At 43.9% G+C, this 19,015-nt stretch overlaps 1 protein-coding gene across 4 annotated transcripts in view; it reads right to left on the minus strand.

The window, feature by feature from the left end:
- The window catches only part of FAM13A (family with sequence similarity 13 member A), a 290,352-nt gene that overhangs the window by 171,543 nt on the left and 99,794 nt on the right, over positions 1-19,015 (minus strand). For all 4 annotated transcript variants that reach the window (XM_077476499.1, XM_077476498.1, XM_077476500.1 and 1 more), the window contains one exon: positions 16,869-17,038. In XM_077476499.1, the coding sequence (XP_077332625.1) occupies positions 16,869-17,038 (170 nt within the window). The remainder of the gene's footprint in view (positions 1-16,868; positions 17,039-19,015) is intronic.

Raw genomic sequence — 19,015 nt, forward strand, 5'->3', positions numbered from 1 at the left:
AGCCCACGTGCAGAGCCCGCCAGGAAGTCGGCACTGCACTGCACTAATCACAAGCAGTGAGAGATTGTCCCGATGCACGGCTGCAGAGATTGGGAAATGTCTCACTGCCTGTGATTAGCGCAGCGCCGACTTCCTGGTGGGCTCTGTACATGGGCTGTGCAAACACGCCGGAGCTCATCCTTACTCCTAACTATGCATGCATATCCTACGCCTCTTATTTGAACTGTATTTATTTTGTCTTTTTACCTTGAATGCTTGCCTCTTGTTCTGAATATCTAATCAATTGTTTGAGGGCGTGTTAAAAAAGGGGGATGTAATTTTGTGCGTGTGGCTATAAATGGGCGGTTGATTTGTGGGTGTAGTTAACCAAATACTTTGTAAGAGATTTTTGCAGGGTTCAATTTTAAAAATCTTTTAAAAAAATATTTTGTGAAAAGTTCATGGTTGTCTGTGCAGGCAAAATCTGACCAATTAATCACCAAACCTGGAGCAACAGGTAACTATGTCCCATGTATGCTGTAACCAATCACAGACCTTCATTTGTCTTCAGTGTAGACTCAAAAGTCAGAATAGTCCGTACTGCTAGAACTATAAATGCAGTGTTCCAGAGGCTCCGTAACTGTTTACTGCCTGGGAATGTGATCTATTTCTGTGGTTAGCAAAGTAACAAAGCCATCATAAATATGCAACATGCAGGAAGAACAGATGGAACAGCCAGTCACTGAGTTGGCAGTGACAGAATGCTCAAGTGTCACTTATGCCAAAGAGGGGGAAGGAGGAATCAGACTTTGACCCATGCACCAATACACTTGCCAGCAAAGACTTTCATATCAAATGTATCTATATTTGTCAGTCACAGCAGAAACCTCCAAGCAAATATTTCAAAGGCTTGAACATGATGTTCCAAGTCGATGGCCTGCATGATCTGGAGTGTGTATCTAGCCACAAGGACCAAATCGGTGTATCTGTTTTCATAATGGCAGCAAGCTACAAACACAAAGCCAGACAGATACAGTAAATACTAAAACAGCACACATCCTGTCAGTGATACGCCTATCCTCAAGTGAGCTCACACTGCAAGATCAACAATGACATCAGCATGGTAAGAAGACACAGTATACTTCACGCGACACAAAGAACATCATGTTTACAAATTTAAGCTCTTGTGCACTGGTAATCTGCGACAACCAGACGGGATTTATAAAGAAAAAGCATAGGGTTGTCATTTTAAAGGAATCGTTTTAAAATCATACTTGGCCATATTTCAGATCCCCAGGCTTGAACAGGTAAATCACCTTTTCGCTTGACTAAAACCTGCCCATAGACCAAGAGAATGGTTCTCTGTGCAGGCAAAATCTGACCATCCTCTGGGTTACCTGTGTAAAGAGTACTACAGAGCTTTTGTTTGTTTTTGAAAGATAGGTACAGGCTCCATAACAGTAGTAGTAATAAAGAATATAAAGAAGTTCGTGCCATCACCCAGAAATTTAGAGATATATAAAATGGGAGCTTAGTCCCCATCCAAGCTACCTTAGAGGACAGAGGCAATTGGACTATTGCGGTACAGGTGAAATCAGTGTAGCTATAAACAATTGTATAGAAAAATATAATATATACATATTTAATAATACATGGCAAATAACCAAAAACATATTAAAAGCATGGCAACAATCCATGAGTATCACCAAAATAATGGTCCCCAAACGGGGAAGATCACAGGGGGATAGTTGATCACGGATAGTGTCTCAACCAGTTTTGCGGTCTAATGCTGCTTTGTCAGCACAGGACGTCACCAAAGGATCTCCCGCGGCCACTAGGGGGCGATTGCAAGTCAATGGACTGATATCTTCATAGAAGGTATAAAGCTGTTGGAGTGAAGAACTATGCACTTAAAAAAACTGGACTGGGGGGGGGAGCATGATCGTGGTGAAAGTATGGGGGGGGGGGGGAATTGTGTAATTGATTAGGTTGATAACACACCTGGCTTGCTATAGGACGCATTTGTGGGGAGCTCTACAGGTGGTCCCTTTGGTCCCCCTCTCTTTTGCCCCCCATTCATGCCGTCCTACAGCACCCCCAAAAAACAAAACCCCGTCTTTCTTTTCTCCTTGGGGGGCCTCCTATTCAGTGGCAGCTGGTAAAGTTTTAGGATGGGGGGGCGCCAGACCCCGCCCTTCCCTTTTGACCCCTCCCACTTGGTGAAAGTGGGCGTGGTTTGAGCGAAATAGTAGGTGTGGCTCTAAGGTGGTGTGGTTAGCGTCTGAGAAGGAGGGATGGAGGGAGAGAGGAATGAAGGGAGAGAGGAATGAAGAGACAGCAGGCCCTGATCCTACACAACAATAGAAATGTGTATTCTAGAAAGTTTAACAATCAGCAGATAAAGATACTCCAAACACCTGGTGTTAGCACTTCAATCATCCCGGCACCATGGTTGTTATGGTGTCAGGATGATTGAAGTGCATTATTTCTATTATTGCATTGTAATATAAAATTAAATCATTAAACTCACCATAATGCAGAATCAGTGGCAGCCCTGAGCGCGTCACTAGCCACGTCGCCTACAACCAGATGCCATCAGGCGTCCCCAGCAGAGTCTGTCCTTACATCAGGTGCCCCCAGCGGAGTCCCTCCTTACATGCAGCCTGTGTCACATCCAATGCAACCTCTGCCCCCCCCCCAAATGCAGCCTGCCTGTGTCCCATTAAATGCAGCCTGTGTCCCCCTCCCCAAATGCAGCCTGCTTGTGTCCCAGTAAATGCAGCCTGTGTCCCCCCCAAATGCAGCCTGTGCCTTCCCCCCCAAATGCAGCCTGCCTGTGTCCCATTAAATGCAGCCTGCAGCATTTGTCACTTGAAATCCCCCCCTCCAGCGGTACTTACCTTGCTGTTGTCCTCTCCTGCGGTGTCTCCTTCCACTGGCAGTGCTGACGGAAGCATACTTCCTGGTTCCTCTCCTGGGCGTAATGGGAGAGACAGGCAGGAAGTGACATGAAATCTGAAGCTCCGAGAAGCTTCCACCCGGCACCTGTAGTATAGATTATTATAGCCAGGCGGAAGCTAATCGGCGCTTCAGAAAATGCCGCAAGGCGGGCTAAACGCACGTCCGAACACAGTGCACTTAAGGAACTTTTTTTTCTTTTTTAAAGGGCAAGCGCCCCCCTATGGACAGGCTGCCACTGCTCCTATTGTATATTGTGTAGTAACTAGGGATGCATCAATACCGATACTTGTCATTTTCAGGGTATCGGTACTTGTGAAAATGCACCTATACAGATACTGGAAGGGACGTTGGCTTGGGCGGAGCTTGGGAACTGGCTAAGGTTGCGGCCTCTCCACACGGCGGTGAGTGTTGTTTCCCTCATGATATGCGTTTTGCTGCTGCGCCTGCTACATGGCTGTGCCACATGGTGAGCATCCTCCTTACGCCATGTCCCCTAATGGCGGCCCGTGAGTGCTCTTCTCTTTTTCTAACTGTTGCTTGCTTTCTTATGTGTCCCGTGGGGTGATTGCTGTACAGTACTACTAGCTTACATCACTTGCCTAACATGGCGGCCGGCCTGTTATACTTAGTTTGTCCCACATTGTCTCTCTCTCTTTCCTAACAATGTCCACTGTGCAGCATGGCGGCCGGCTTGTGTTTGTGTGTTGCTTTTTCTATTGTAGAGATACCGACCGTTGTACCCGACAGATGGATTTCATCATCCCCACTGGTTTACTTGGCCACACCAAGATGCTGGATGCAGCAGGAACAAACAAGCACTGGTGAGAGCAGCTTCATTATTCTAAAAAATAGTAGGTGTCATGTGTGGAAAAAAAATAAAAATAAAAATAAAAATCAGAAAACAAAACATTTGGGCTCAAAAATTTTCCCCCATTTTCCTAATTTTTCCCCCCCTTAAGGTGGAGAGACTTACTTATTTCTGGCTTTAAGTGCAATGCAAACAGATGCCACTGCCAGCAAAATGTCAGCTGTCTGGAAGTTTTTTAAAATTGATGAAACCAAACAAACGCATTGCAGACTGCAAACTCTGTTCTGCCAAAATATCCAGAGGAGGTTCAAAAGCTAGTTCTTATACCAGTAATCTCATAAAACACCTTAAAATTAAACACAAGACTGAGCATGGCAAATTTACAGCTGTCACTAGCACTTGCACTCAGAAGCTGACACTGCAGCAAACCATTGCCACACTTGAAAAATAGTAGTTACCCAATTCATCGTTCTTGATGATCAGCCACCATCAATAGTTGACAATGTGGGTTTTCAGCTACTTATGAATCTTTTGGAGCCAAAGTACGAAATTCCCAGCCGCGGTCATCTCACAGATGTCATGTTCCCACAATTACACAACACAGTGAAAAAACACATTACCAACATGCTACAGGAGGACATAAAGGCTATCAGTTTCACCACGGACATTTGGCGCAGTAGTGCGAGTCCCGTGTCTGTAATTAGCTTAACTGCACGCAAATAAATTTCAAGGCTCTCACAAAGGGCAAGCTATAAGAAGCATACTAGAAGAAATGCTTGACACTTGGGTGATTCCCAAAAGTTCTGTCCATGTGGTAGTCCATGATAATGGAAGAAATATGAAAAAAGGTATAGAAGATGCTGGTCTTCAGAGTCTTTCATGTGTGGCGCATACACTGCAGCTGCCTGACTCAGAGGGGCTTTTAATCACAGTGCAGCATTATGGAGGCTGTGGAAGTTGGGCGCAAAATAGTTGGGCACTTTAACCACTTGCTTACTGGGCACTCATGGGCGTCCGCAGAACTTTTTTCAGGGGGGGGCATCATTTTAGGATCACCCATGCACCTCCCCTTTCGACAATGTCATTATCACATGCATATCACATCATGGTCAGAGACTGCAGATGTAGTACAGTTCCTAAGATAAGTAATGGATAATGACCAACAGGCCCTTTTACCAGACCCAGTGAAACTACAGCAGTGATCCCTCCGGCTGGACAATCAATCACTTTGGGTCCCCCGGGGGCAACTCTGGTCAGTAGTGTAGCATGTCTGTACCCTGGTCTCTCTGGCTTCCGCCCGGCACACTCCTCATTCTTTGTCCTGTAGCACTCTCTGCCTCAGATTTTTTCCAGGCTGCAGTCTCTCAATCTGTCTCTTGATCGAGCTGTAACCTCCTCCCTATGGAAAATGGGGCTGCCAATCTTTGAGACTACATGATGCTCTCCTCTCCTGGTCTCCTTTGATTGGCCCTCGGTTATGGCCAATAGGGAAGGAACGGAGTGGGCAGGAAGCCCCGATAGCGATGCAACTGTGCTAAATTTAAGATCTGATCCCCAATTCCAGGGGGGGGGCACTTGACCCCCCTTGCCCCTACCTGCGGACGCCCATGTGGGCACTTAAACACCCTTCCTGCCCAGACCAATTTTCAGCTTTCGGTGCTCTCACACTTTGAATGACAATTACTCAGTCATGCAAACACTGTACCCAAATTAATTTTTGTCCTTTTTTTCCCCACAAATAGCACTTTCTTTTGGTGGTATTTGATCACCTCTGGGGTTTTTATTTTTTGCGCTATAAATGAATAATTTTGAAAAAAAAAAAACGCATATTTCTTTGTTTCTGTGACAAAATTATGCAATTCATTTTTCTTCATAAATTTTGGCCACAATTTATACTGCTACATATCTTTGGTAAAAATAACCCAAATTAGTGGATATTATTTGGTCTTTGTGAAAGTTAGAGAGTCTACAAGCTGTGGTGCGAATCGCACAAAATTGATCACATCTGATGTACTGGTGGCCTATCTAATTTCTTTTGACCTGAACAAGTCAGGAATACAAATACCCCCCAAATTACCCCTTTTTGGAAAGTAGACATTCCAAGGTATTTAGTAAGAGGCATTTTGAGCTTTTTGATGTTGTCATTTTTTTCCCACAATTCTTTGCAAAATTAAGATTTTTTATTTTTTTTATTTTTTTCCACAAAATTGTCATTGTAATAGGTTATTTTTCTCACGTGGCATGTGTATACCACAAATGACACCCCCAAAAAAATTCTGATACTCCTCCTGAGTATTACAATACCACATGTGTGGGACTTTTTCACAGCCTGGCCACATAGAGAGGCCCAACATGCAGGGAGCGCCGTCACGTGTTCTAGGAGCATAAATTACACATCTAACTTGTTGACCAACTATTACACTTTTGAAGGCCCTGGAGCACCAGGACAATGACACGTGACACTGATGACAGATGGCACTGATACGTGGCAATGATGACTTTTTTCCTTGGCACTGACGACATGTGGCACTAATGACAGATGGCACTAATGTGGCACTGATGACAGATGGCACTTATACATGGCACCGATGACAGATGGCACTAATACGTGGCCCAAACGACGCGTGACTGATGACAGATGGCACTGATAAGTGGCATTGATGACATGTGACACTGACAGGTGGCACTGATGACAAATGGCACTGATGACAGATGGCACTGATATGTGGCACTGATGGCAGATGGCACTATGTGGCACTGATGACAGGTGGCACTGATTACAGATGGCACTGGGGACAGATAGCACTAACAGGTGGCACTGGGGACAGGTGGCAATGGGGGCAGGTGGCACCGGGGGAGGATGGCACTTTTTTTTTTTTACTTTTTTTTTTTTTCCACTTACGGCCGCTTGCAGCCATTCATCTCTCCCCTCTCACACGCTGTCTGTGTGAGGAGGGAGAGCGGCACTGAAAGATGATCTCATATGCATCTCTCATTGGATAGGCCGATCGCGCTGTAAACGGCCGCTGTGATTGGCCGTTTACAGAGATCTCGGTTTGCCTGTCTCCGGGGGACACGGCAAACACAAAACTTCCCCGATGTGCGGTGGCACACATTGCGGAAGTAAACACGAGGACGTCCAGGGACGGCCTCCCAGACGAGAGCGCCCGCTCTATAGCCGTCATTCGGCTATAGGGCGGGCAGGAAGCAGTTAAACATTCAAACCTGCCATATTCTCGGCTGCAAGATATTCAGATCCAGCTTGGTCAACCCATTAAAAGACTTCAACAAGACGTTCAAATTCGCTGGAACAGCACTTTTTACATGCTACAGTCTCTGATAGAGCAAAAACGGGCCATTGGAGTATGTGTCAGAACATGAGCTGCCTACAACGATCACTGCAAATCAGTGGAATCTCATGGAGAAGATGATCAACATCTTGGCTCCCTTTGAAGAGTTGACTCGGCATGTGAGTTGTTCAGATTCTTTTGCCTCGGATCTAATGCCTGCAGTGACTGTGCTACAGCGATTATCTAAAGAAGTGGATGAGGACCACGGTGTTAAAACAATGAAGAACATATTGCTTGGTGCTTTTCAGAAACGGTTCTCTGACATGGAACAAAATCCACTTTACTGCATCGCTGCCTTACTCGATCCAACGTAATTATTTATTGCCGGCTGCTTTTATTTGAATATTGATGATATGATTTTGTTTTTGGATGAAGGCGATTTTTACAGTTATCACTTGCTTGCATTAAAAAAAAAAAAAAAAATTAATGATAGTGATAACACTGTAAATCTTACCTTCATAAAACACAAAAAACTAAATCGATAATGACAAATACACTTACCTGCTCTGCCTCTGTGTAATGGTTTTGCACAGAGTAGGCCGGACAACTGATTTTGGCGGGTCCCCCGCCGTCACCTTTCCTTTCCTTCTAGCAGTGCCCCCACAGCAAGCTTCCACAGTTGTTGCTTTGCTTGCATGACGTTGTCTAATGTCTTGTATTTTTCTTCTTTTAGGTTTAAAGATCAGTTCTTCTCAAATACAGATGCTGGCAGGCAGGCCAAAGAGATGTTGCTGGAAATGCAACAAATATCTTCTGTACAGGTACTACAGGCACAGGTAGCTACACCTCAGGTGCTTGAGAAACCAGCTACCAAAAGGCCTTGCACTGAGCAACAGCCAGGTTCCAGTGCGACTGTGGACAGCGTTTTTCAAGAAATTGCTTATTCATCTACATTTGAGAACAGTGTTCCCACAGCTGCTACCGTAAAACTAGAAGCATATCTTGGAGAGGTCACTGTGCCTCATTCGGACAAACCGCTTGAGTATTGGGCAGTCAAACTACGATTTCCCACTCTAGCCCAAATGGCACAAAAATATCTTTCAGCTCCTTGCAGTAGTGTGGAAAGTGAGAGATTGCTCAATGCAGCGTCACACACTCTGACACCAGAAATCAACTAACTGAACATGCCACTTGCTTTTGAATTGGAAAAGTCATCATGCACAGTTGCACGCTGCAGCTCAAAGCAACTGCTCCACCTGGCATTTCAGAATTATTTTTGTGTTTCCTCTGCCCGTTGCCTTTTTAACTCCATGCTACAAACTTTTTCCTTAAGTGAAAATGTGAATCACCTATGGTGTGCACATTGCACACTATAGGTGATTTAATGTGCAGTGGGGGGACACATAGCCTAATATGGAGCGGCATACAGTTAACACTACAGGCAAACAAAAGACTCAAAAACGCCTGTAGGAGCAGCTACTTTCAGCTTTATTGTGCATGTGACCTTAAAGCTGCTAAGTCCTTGGCTCCTTGGCCTTGCCATCCTGGAATGAACCCAATTTTGATCTGTGAAAAATGTTTTTTCACGAGTTTCATATAAGAAGTTGAACTAGAAGCTAGCACTTTTTTTTTTTATTTAAAAAAAAAAAAAAAACAAGATAGAAACTTTTGTCCGAAAACCACCCCTCACGCCCTTACCCAGCACTTCCACAAAACACCCCGACCAAATATAATTAATCTCACCTCCAGCTCATTGTCACCTGATGAACGATCATTGGGCTTGGGCTTTTGCCCCCTTGATTCTTTACATATCACTGAAACTATTAAAGAGCTACATCTTTTTGCACGTAACTTAACATTCAAATTCCTCTTTTCTAAGAACCGCTAAAACATCAATCTCAAATTATAAAGACAGAGAAAGAAAAAAAAAAAAAAGTTGGTTGGGACTTTAAATGAGGTATACAGGGGCCGTTCACCCCTCCTCCATCCCGGTTCAATATATAAAAAAAAGTTTGTTTTGCTTGCATGTGTGCAGTGTTGGTTCTGGCTGTGTCTCTCGCTGGACCTTGCCTCGTGTGTTCCGTTCGGGAGCTGCGACGCGCACTGTGGATCCTCCCCCCCGCCCTACTCTGACGCTGGGCGGGTGGGGGGTTTCCTCACTGCGCGTCGACGTCACGCATGCCACACCGGCTGTTTGGCCTCTTGATGCCACATGACCGGCAGTGTGTTTACTACCTTCTGACCCACCGGGGAATGGTTTGTTCCATCACCCAAGTGGTCTGACGCGTGACGTTGGGGGCGTGGTTGCGGTGGCGGCGGTGCTTATATGGGCCCCTTCCTCATTCGCACCAAACACTTAGCACTGATCACATCGGCCATATCAGTAACCATAGATGCACAGAGGCACCCTGCCCTCAATTGCGGTCATTCTGGTAATTTTTTTTTTTTTACCTTCACTTTCTATACTGATCACCTTCCCCCTTCCTCTGTTGTTTTCTCAACCCTGCCCAATTTTTCACTCTTTTATTTTACTATTTTTTAGCATTTTTGCTTTTTCACTTAGCTCTTCAATATAGGGGTTTTCCCACCCATCATATCGTTAGTACACATCTCCATTCACATGAGGCGTTGTCCGGTTTGGGTTGCCGCCTGCTGCACTACGTCCCCTCAGCTCCCGGACGGGGCATTGTTTGGTTGGTCTGGGGATCTCACTGTCTGTGCCACCACTGCAAGGACCCTCATGTAAGTAACAGGGCTAACTAAGTTCAGGGGTATTTTCCCCTGTCCGTGGTTGGCCCTTTTTAATAATTTGTTATAGTAAAACATTATTCATTTCCCTTTTAATATCTTTTTTTTTCTATAGATCCCTACCACGGTTTTGCTCCTGATGATAGGCTATAAGGCCTTGAAACGCGTAGAGCTAACAACAACCGCGTGTATATACGTATGAATTCCTCTGATCCCCGTTCCTTCTTTATTTGTTCTTCGCTATTTGTTTCTTTTTTATTTTCATTTTTTGTTTTGTTTCTTTATGGCCCCTCTGTGACATCTGTAGAGTCATAAATTTTATTCTATTAAATCATGTCTCAATTACTGTTTGTATCTTGTAATAGAAGTATCAACTTCTTGTTGGAAATTGTAATCAATGTGGAATAATAATTTTTAAGAATTGTATATGTGCAAAAAATATAAAAATATTAATATATAGTAAAATGTATGGAAACAATTGATAAAAATATTTCATAAACAATTCGAATAATTAAAAACTACTTTTATCTAATCTGTTTCATTGCTCCCGTGTGCTTCATGGAAAAGTCCCGCTATCTATGTCCTTCTATTTTTTTATCAATCTCAAATGCGAACTCACACAACATTTTACGATGGAGGAATTTTGTGCACTACAAGATCTGATGCTTCTGTATGATGAGTGTCTCATTGGGGACCTTCCAGGCTCACAAACTCAGTAACACCACTGCCAACTTGGCTGGCTCATCTGCAAAGCAACCTACTGTTTTTAATAAATTCAAACCCAAATCACTTAACTTCCCAGATTTAATGACTTGCCCAGCCATCTGGGCTTTTCTTCATCAATCTATCAAGGACCTTAAGCAGAATGAATGGCAGGACCTTGATTTGGGTTAAGATTAGGAGCAACTACTAGCACTTAGACATTTACAGAAACGTAATGACATCATAATGAAACCGTCCGATAAGGGTGGGGATATTATGGTTATGTCTCATTTAGAGTACCAGACTATGTGTTGTGAAGTTTTATATAACTCCACATGGGACAGACCTATCCCACTCATTAACATTAATGGTTTCATTAATGAGCATCAAGAATTGTGTACTGAGGCCTTTTGGCAAGGCCTCCTAGACAGGGATGCCCTTAATTATTTGATCACTAAGCATCTACAAACCCCTATTTTTTACACGTTACCAAAGAGACATAAAAACCTCCTTCAATCTCCAGGTAGGCCTATTGTGTCAGGCATTTTTTCATTAACGGACAATGCCAGTAAATTTGTCGACAGCTTTTTGATGCCACATGTATTGAGCCTACCATCCTATACTTGTGACACAACAGACCTTCTGAGGCACATTGTGGGTATTCAGGTCCCTCGAGACTCCCTCCACGTGGCTATAGATGATGTCGAGGCCCTGTGCTCAAGCATCCCCCACGAGAAGAGAGTCTTGATGGCTTAAACCTCTCTCATGGAACAGGAACGTACATCTTGGCCCTTGAATCAATTATGTTACAGCTACCATTATTCATTCTTACACATAACTTCTTTATCTTTAAGGACCAATACGTCTTACATGCCCTAGGCGTGGTCATGAGCACTTAGTGTGCCCCGTCTTATGGCAATTTATATCTTGGAGCATGGGAAAGTAGTATTTTTTCCAATGACCAATACACTACCTTTATGCAGTCTGTATTATGTTCGTATAGATTCATAGACTATTTATTTATAGTGTAGACTGGTTCTGTGGACTAGAGATGAGCCGAACACCCCCCCTGTTCAGTTCGCACCAGAACATGCGAACAGGCAAAAAATTTGTTCAAACATGTGAAAACCGTTAAAGCCTATGGGACACGAACATGAATAATCAAAAGTGACAATTTTAAAAGGCTTATATGCATGGTATTGTCATAAAAAGTGTTTGGGGACCTTGGTCCTGCCCCAGGGGACATGTATCAATGCAAAAAAAAAGTTTTAAAAGTTTTTTTTCAAAAGCAGTGATTTTAATAATGCTTAAAGTGAAACAATAAAAGTGTAATATTCCTTTAAATTTCGTACCTGGGGGGTGTTTATAGTATGCCTGTAAAGGGGCGCATGGTTCCCGTGTTTAGAACAGTCTGATAGCAAAATGACATTTCTAAAGGAAAGTCATTTAAAACTACTCGCGGGTATAATAAATTGTCGGTCCGCAATACACATAAAGGTTCATTGATAAAAACGGCATGGGGATTTCCCCACAGGGGAACCCTGAACCAAAATTTAAAAAAACTAAATAAATGTGTGGGGGTCCCCCTAAATTCCATACCAGGCCCTTCAAGTCTGGTATGGATATTAAGGGGAACCCCGCACCAAAATTAAAAATCTGGCAGGCCACAGGAAAAGGGGGGGGGGGGGGAACGAGAGAGCGCCCCCCCTCCTGAACTGTACCAGGCCACATGCCCTCAACATTGGGAGGGTGCTTTGAGGTTGCCTCTCAAAGCACCTTGTCCCAATGTTGATGGGGAGAAGGGCCTCATCCCCACAACCCTTGCCCGGTGGTTGTGGGGGTCTGCGGGCGGGGGGCTTATCGGAATCTGGAAGCTCCCTTTAACAAGTGGACCCCCAGATCCCACCCCTCTGTGTGAACTGGTAATGGGGTACAAATGTACTCCTACTATTCCACAAAAAAAAAAAGTGACAAAAAAGTTAAGACAAAAGACAGTTTTTGACAAGTCCTTTATTAAAATTCTTCTTCTTTGCGCTTCTTCTCCATCTTCTTCCTCCGCTTTTCTCATCCCGCATCTTGCTCCGGCTTCTCCACGCCGTCCTCACGATCCGCCTCTGTGGGAGTCTTCAGCAGTGTGATGCTCCGCTTCTGCTGACACTTCTTAAATAATGGAGGGCAGGGCCCCCGGTGACCACGCCCTCCTCTGACGCACGGCAACTTCCCTATGGCTTTTTCTGTGTTGTCAGAAGGGGCAGGGTCACTGGGTGATGTCCGCCGTTATTTAAGAAGTGTCAGAAGAAGCGGAGCGTCATACTGCTGAACACTCCACAGAGGCAGATCATGCAGACAGCGCGGAGAAGAAGCCGGAGCAAGAGGCGGGACGAGAAGAGCGGAGGAAGAAGAAGATGGAGAAGCAGATGGAGAAGAACACCGAATGGAAAACCAGAAGAAAGAAGATGAATTTAATAAAGGACTTGTCAAAAACTAACGTTTTTCTCACTTTTTGTAAAATGGTAGGGGTACATTTGTACCCCATTACAAATTCACATTTGGGGCGGGATCTGGGGGTCCCCTTGTTAAAAGGGGGCTTCCAGATTCCGATAAGCCCCCCCGCCCACACCCTCCCAATGTTGAGCGCACCCTCCCAATGTTGAGGTTCAGGAGGGGGGGCGCTCTCTTGTCCCCCCTCTTTCCCTGTGGCCTGCCAGGTTGCGTGCTCAGATAAGGGTCTGGTATGGATTTTTGGGGGGACCCCACAACATTTTTTTTTTTAATTTTGGTGCGGGGATCCTCTTAAAATCACTACCAGACCTTCTTTCAAGTATTAAAGTGGTTGGGACAAGTTTTTTTCCCCCCCAATCTGATTGGTCTTTCCTTGGTAGTGGCCAGCCATCAGAGTTGGGGTCTCCAACATCAGTTTATGAAGTATGTTATTATGACATGTGTGTAAAATGTATTTAACTTGGGCACAAATGTGCCAAAATGAACAGTGCTGAAATGCAGGCATCCTTTACTGCCTGTAGGTATGTTTGTCAGTCTTCAAATCCAATCCTGTATCACAATAAAGCTCCATGAATCCTAGATTTAAATTTTTCTTGAAGTGGTTGTAAAAGGCAGAAGGTTTTATTTACTTTAATGCATTCTCTGTATTAAAATAAAAAACCTTATGTGATTAGGATCCCTCTTAACCCTCCTAAATACTTGCCTCAGCCTGATCTTGATCCAGCACTGTGACTGAGATCAGCATTTCTCCGCCCTCTCTCTCAGGAGTGTGGGCATGAGGACCACAAAAGAGGAGGAACGGGGCACTTTGTGAAAAAAATATTGCACAGAGCAGGTAAGTATTTCTTTTTTTTTTTTTTTTTACGTTTACAATCATTTATAAGATGAAATTCAGCTCCACCTCAAATCGGGTGCTAAAGCATACTTTATGTCATTCAAATGTCCACTGCTCATTGAGACTCTGTAATCTTACCTGGGAAAGAGGTGAATGGCCCTGTGTAGAAACTAGGCCCAGTATCGAAGGGACCCCACTGAAACACAGTGGATGATTGAAAGCACGTGTCTGCAATTTAGTACTGTTGTATTTTAGGTCAGGTTCCCCCTAAAGCTAAAGTTTAGCTATAGTTATTTTTCCAAAAGGTACATTGGTCCAGTTTGGACCAGTGTAAGTATGAGTGTGCCATACCAGTGGGATCCCTGGGGAAGCTGGAATTCACTGTAGTAGGCAAAGATATGATAGTGATTGCTGCAAGCTTTTGGGTTCTGTGCTGAGTGTCTGTGCTGCTGTTTATTGAACACAGGAGGTTGCTCATGCAACATGGATGGCAGTCAGAGAACACTTTGCATTTTCTCACTGAATGCAACGTTTTCTCCAATTGGACAAGGTTGGGAGGCAGAGTGATGACATCACAATCTCCCTCTCGTCCAGAGAACATTGAAAAAATGCAAAAGTCTTCTCTGAATGGCAGCCAAACCAGCTGCTGAAAAGGCCTGAGCTTGTAATCACTCTGGAAGAGTGAGCAGAGTGTCACTATTGTGTACTACTACACGTAAAAATATGATATCGGTCTATCTGCACAACTTTTCTGTAATGCATGTTGTGATTGTTTGTAAGTACCTGGTTGATCCTGCAATGTCACTGTACATCCATATTCACAGTGGCAACAGAATAGCACCCAATCCTGGGTATCCTCTGTTGCTACTCTCCATGCGCATGCCCTGAAAAATCCCTGTTTGGAAGCAGTGTATTTCTTGTTTCTGGTCTAGAAGCCACCCCATGTGATTCTGTTATCCTGTGGGATGCCACCAGCAGGTGTCCCAATATCTCCTCTCAATGCCCTGCTTTCTGCCCAATTAGATGCGCTTACATATGTTGGTATGTGACAGAGGCTGTCAATCAACACAAACTCCACAATTAAACACAGTGATATTGATTATCTATATTTTTATTACAGTGGATCTGTTACATAGTTAGTCAGGTTGAAAAAAAGTCAATCTAGTTCAAACAATTAAAAAAAAAAAAAAAACAACATACAAAAAACAAATCAACCATTCAATCCCATATACACAAGCCTATACCCACAATTGATCCAGAGGAAGGAGAAAACCCCCAACAAAGCATGATCCAATTTGCTACAGCAGGGAAAAAAATCCTTACTAATCTCCCAAGAGGCAATCGGATATTCCCTGGATAAACTTTACATTTAAATGTTAGTATCCAGTTATATCGTGTACATTTAGGAAAGAATCCAGGCCTTTGTTAAAGCAATCTACTGAGCTGGCCAGAACCACCTCTGGAGGAAGTCTATTCCACATTTTCACAGCTCTTACTCTGAATAAACCTTTCCGTATTTGGAGATGAAATAAAGTGAAGAACTCAACACCAAGTTCACTATATGGACCCCTTATGCATTTGTACAGATTGATCATATTCCCCCTTAATCTTCTTATCAAGAGAATAAAATCAGTTCCTCTAATCTTTCCTCATAGCTGAGCTCCTCCAGCCTTTGGAGAAAGTGCCCTTCTCTGTACTTTCTCCAGTTGTCTGATATCCTTTTAGAGAACTGATGCCCAAAAGTGAACTCCATATTCCAGATGAGGTCTTATATTCTTTGAAACATTTAAACAATGATAGTGTTCCTTCATTTTTATATTTTTTAAACGCTCTTTTTGTATTATTTATAGCTTTTTAACTTTGGCCTTTTAAACTCCTTGCCTATGGGAATATACTATGCAGTGAGTTTGCATACAGTCTTTTTGAAGAATTGACATGTCTTTTCTGTATTCGATGCCAATATTTCCTCCCAGTCCAAGTCTTGGCAAGCAGTCCCCATCCTTGTAAAATTAGTTCTCTTACAGTTAAGTGTTTTTACATATTTCCCATATGTTTTTGTAGCTTACAGCTAACATTAAATTAAATCATGTTATGGTCACTGCTACCCAGATGTTCTTTTATATGAATATTGGTAATAAGCTCTGCATGGTTTGAGATTACCAGGTCCAGCAGAGCATCATTCCTAGTCGGGGCCTCAACTGGACCATAAAATTGTCTTGTAATAGGTTTAGAAATGTTTGTCCTTTAACTGTTCCAGCAGTGCCATATGTAACAAACAAAATTGCAGCTTGTATATATATGTTATATTAACTTTTTTCTTTATGATTAAATTTTGTTTTTTTTGGGCATGTGACTGCAATAGCACAACTGTCTCTGTCCAGCCACAGGGAATCTTTGTAAACCTCCTGCAGCGAGATCTACTGGCTGCGTAAGAGCTTTCCTGCTTGCTCCATCCACACCCCTTGCATTGCGGTGCAGTGCAAGTACCTGAACCTCATGTGACCATGGTATTGAGCACATAAAATAAGGTATTTGGAAAGAAGATTGTTATGAGATCTAGAGAATGTGTAGGGGACATCATTTAATTTCCTAATGATTCATACAAGTCTGTTGCATTGTATTTACTGACACTTTAGTCCAGGTCATGTTTAGTCTATTCACACAGTCTTTAAGCCCTGATGTCTTTGGACTCCCTGATATGCATTGTATATTTTTTGGATTGGTCACATGATTTTAATTGAAACAAAGTTGTGTATGCACTTCTATGGAGAAGTGGTGTGGCGCTTCAGTTTCCATTTTTGTTACATAGATGGACATTAATCTCACTAAGGATAGTGAGCAGAAAGACATCAAGTTGTGCACATGGAATTATCTTTTCTTCAAGAAGACGAAAATTCTGTTTCTTATGAACTGTGCTTTACCTGGCATTTGGAATCACTGCTTAGCCAAAACGCTTAACAATTCTTAAATTATGTAAATTGCATGCCAAGATGGAGCATGTATAGCCACACTGAGTTGTTTAATAAAATAAAAAAAAACTAACCTTGGAAGAGATTCATTGCTCCTAGTTATTAAATTATCCACCAGGTCCATGATTTCAGCAGAGCCCTCTTTGTCTGCCACCACCAAGCTTGCCTGGGGGATCCCATCTGATTGCTTTGGCGCAGGCACCTCAAATTCCTGAAGTCGTTTTCCAGTATTCTGTTTGTTAACCTAGGAAAACAAGTTAATAAACATAAATGAAGATGCAACATCTACAGCTAGATCATTGCTGGCAAAAGGAAAAAAATAAATAAATAAATAAAAAAAAAAGAGAAAAACCCTGACCTCTAGCAAAAACAGCCTTATCGGTACGCATAGAGAAAACTGCTTGTAAGAAAGCAAGATGAGTCATGCAGAGAACAGGGAGACTGCAGCCATAAACAGGAAAAAGATAAGGCCCATCAAAGGCACAGATTCAAATCCAGTTTAAAGTTATTCAGAGGAACAGTCTGTACAAAACACCACAAGGGATATGAATACAAGGTAACTAACAAGAGAACAAAAACATTACCACTTTAAAAGTGAAAGCGTAATCACCTTCCCTTTAAAAAGCACATGTGTAAGGCTTCATGCACACGAGACGCAGATGCAAACGCTGCTGGACACATGTTGAAACCGGCGTTTAGAAAAGCGCGTTTTGCCGCGATTTTTACCGCGATTTAGCGGCGTTTTACCGCGTTTGGTTAAGCTAACATCATAGACCCTCCCCAGCTCAAAAAAACAGTATTAACTAACTATTTAAGCAATTTTGTGAGACCAGAGTGAGTAGCAGCAGCTGTGAGAGCTGCAGTGTACTTGTATTTAGCGTGTCACTTGCCACGGCACCTGCCACAAGTTGTGGATTGTCCACTTGCCACGTCACCTGCCACATCACCTGCCACAAGTTGTGGATTGTCCACTTGCCACGTCACTTGCCACATCACCTGCCACGTCACTTGCCACATCACCTGCCACAAGTTGTGGATTGTCTACTTGCCACTTCACTTGCCACATCACCTGCCACATCACTTGCCACGTCACCTGCCACAAGTTGTGGATTGTCCACTTGCCACGTCACCTGCCACGTCACCTGCCACAAGTTGTGGATTGTCCACTTGCCACGTCACTTGCCACATCACCTGCCATGTCACTTGCCACAAGATGTGGATTGTCCACTTGCCACGTCACCTGCCACGTCACTTGCCACGTCACCTGCCACAAGTTTTGGATTGTCCACTTGCCACGTCACTTGCCACAAGATGTGGATTGTCCACTTGTCACATCACCTGCCACATCACTTGCCACATCACCTGCCATGTCACCTGCCACAAGTTGTGGATTGTCCACTTGCCACATCACTTGCCACATCACTTGCCACATCACCTGCCACATCACCTGCCACGAGATGTGGATTGTCCACTTGCCACGTCACCAGCCACATCACCTGCCACAAGTTGTGGATTGTCCACTTGCCACGTGACTTGCCACATCACCTGCCACGTCACTTGCCACATCACCTGCCACAAGTTGTGGATTGTCTACTTGCCACGTCACTTGCCACATCACCTGCCACGTCACTTGCCACAAGATGTGGATTGTCCACTTGCCACGTCACCAGCCACATCACCTGCCACAAGTTGTGGATTGTCCACTTGCCACGTCCCTTGCCAGGTCCCCTGCCACGTCACCTGCCACAAGTGGATTGTCCACTTGCCACATCACCTGCCACAAGTTGTGGATTGTCCACTCGCCACGTCACTTGCCACATCCCCTGCCACAAGTGGATTGTCCACTTGCCACGTCACTTGCCACGTCTCCTGCCACAAGTGGATTGTCCACTTGCCACGTCACTTGCCACAAGTTATGGATTGTCCACTTGCCACGTCACATGCCAGTCACCTGCCACAAGTTGTTAATTTTCCACTTGCCACGTCACCTGCCAGGTCACTTGCCGCGTCACCTGCCAGGTCACTTGCCATGTCACCTGCCACAAGTTGTGGATTGTCCACTTTCCACGTCACTTGCCACAAGTTGTGGATTGTCCACTTGCCACATCACTTGCCACCTGCCATGTCACTTGCCACAAGTTGTGGATTGTCCACTTGCCACATCACTTGCCACATGCCATGTCACTTGCCACAAGTTGTGGATTGTCCACTTGCAATTGCA

This window comes from Lithobates pipiens, unplaced genomic scaffold (assembly GCF_037356315.1).
Source record: "Lithobates pipiens isolate NorthernLeopardFrog02 unplaced genomic scaffold, aLitPip1_a1.2 Scaffold_13, whole genome shotgun sequence".
Taxonomy (NCBI): Eukaryota; Metazoa; Chordata; class Amphibia; order Anura; family Ranidae; genus Lithobates; species Lithobates pipiens.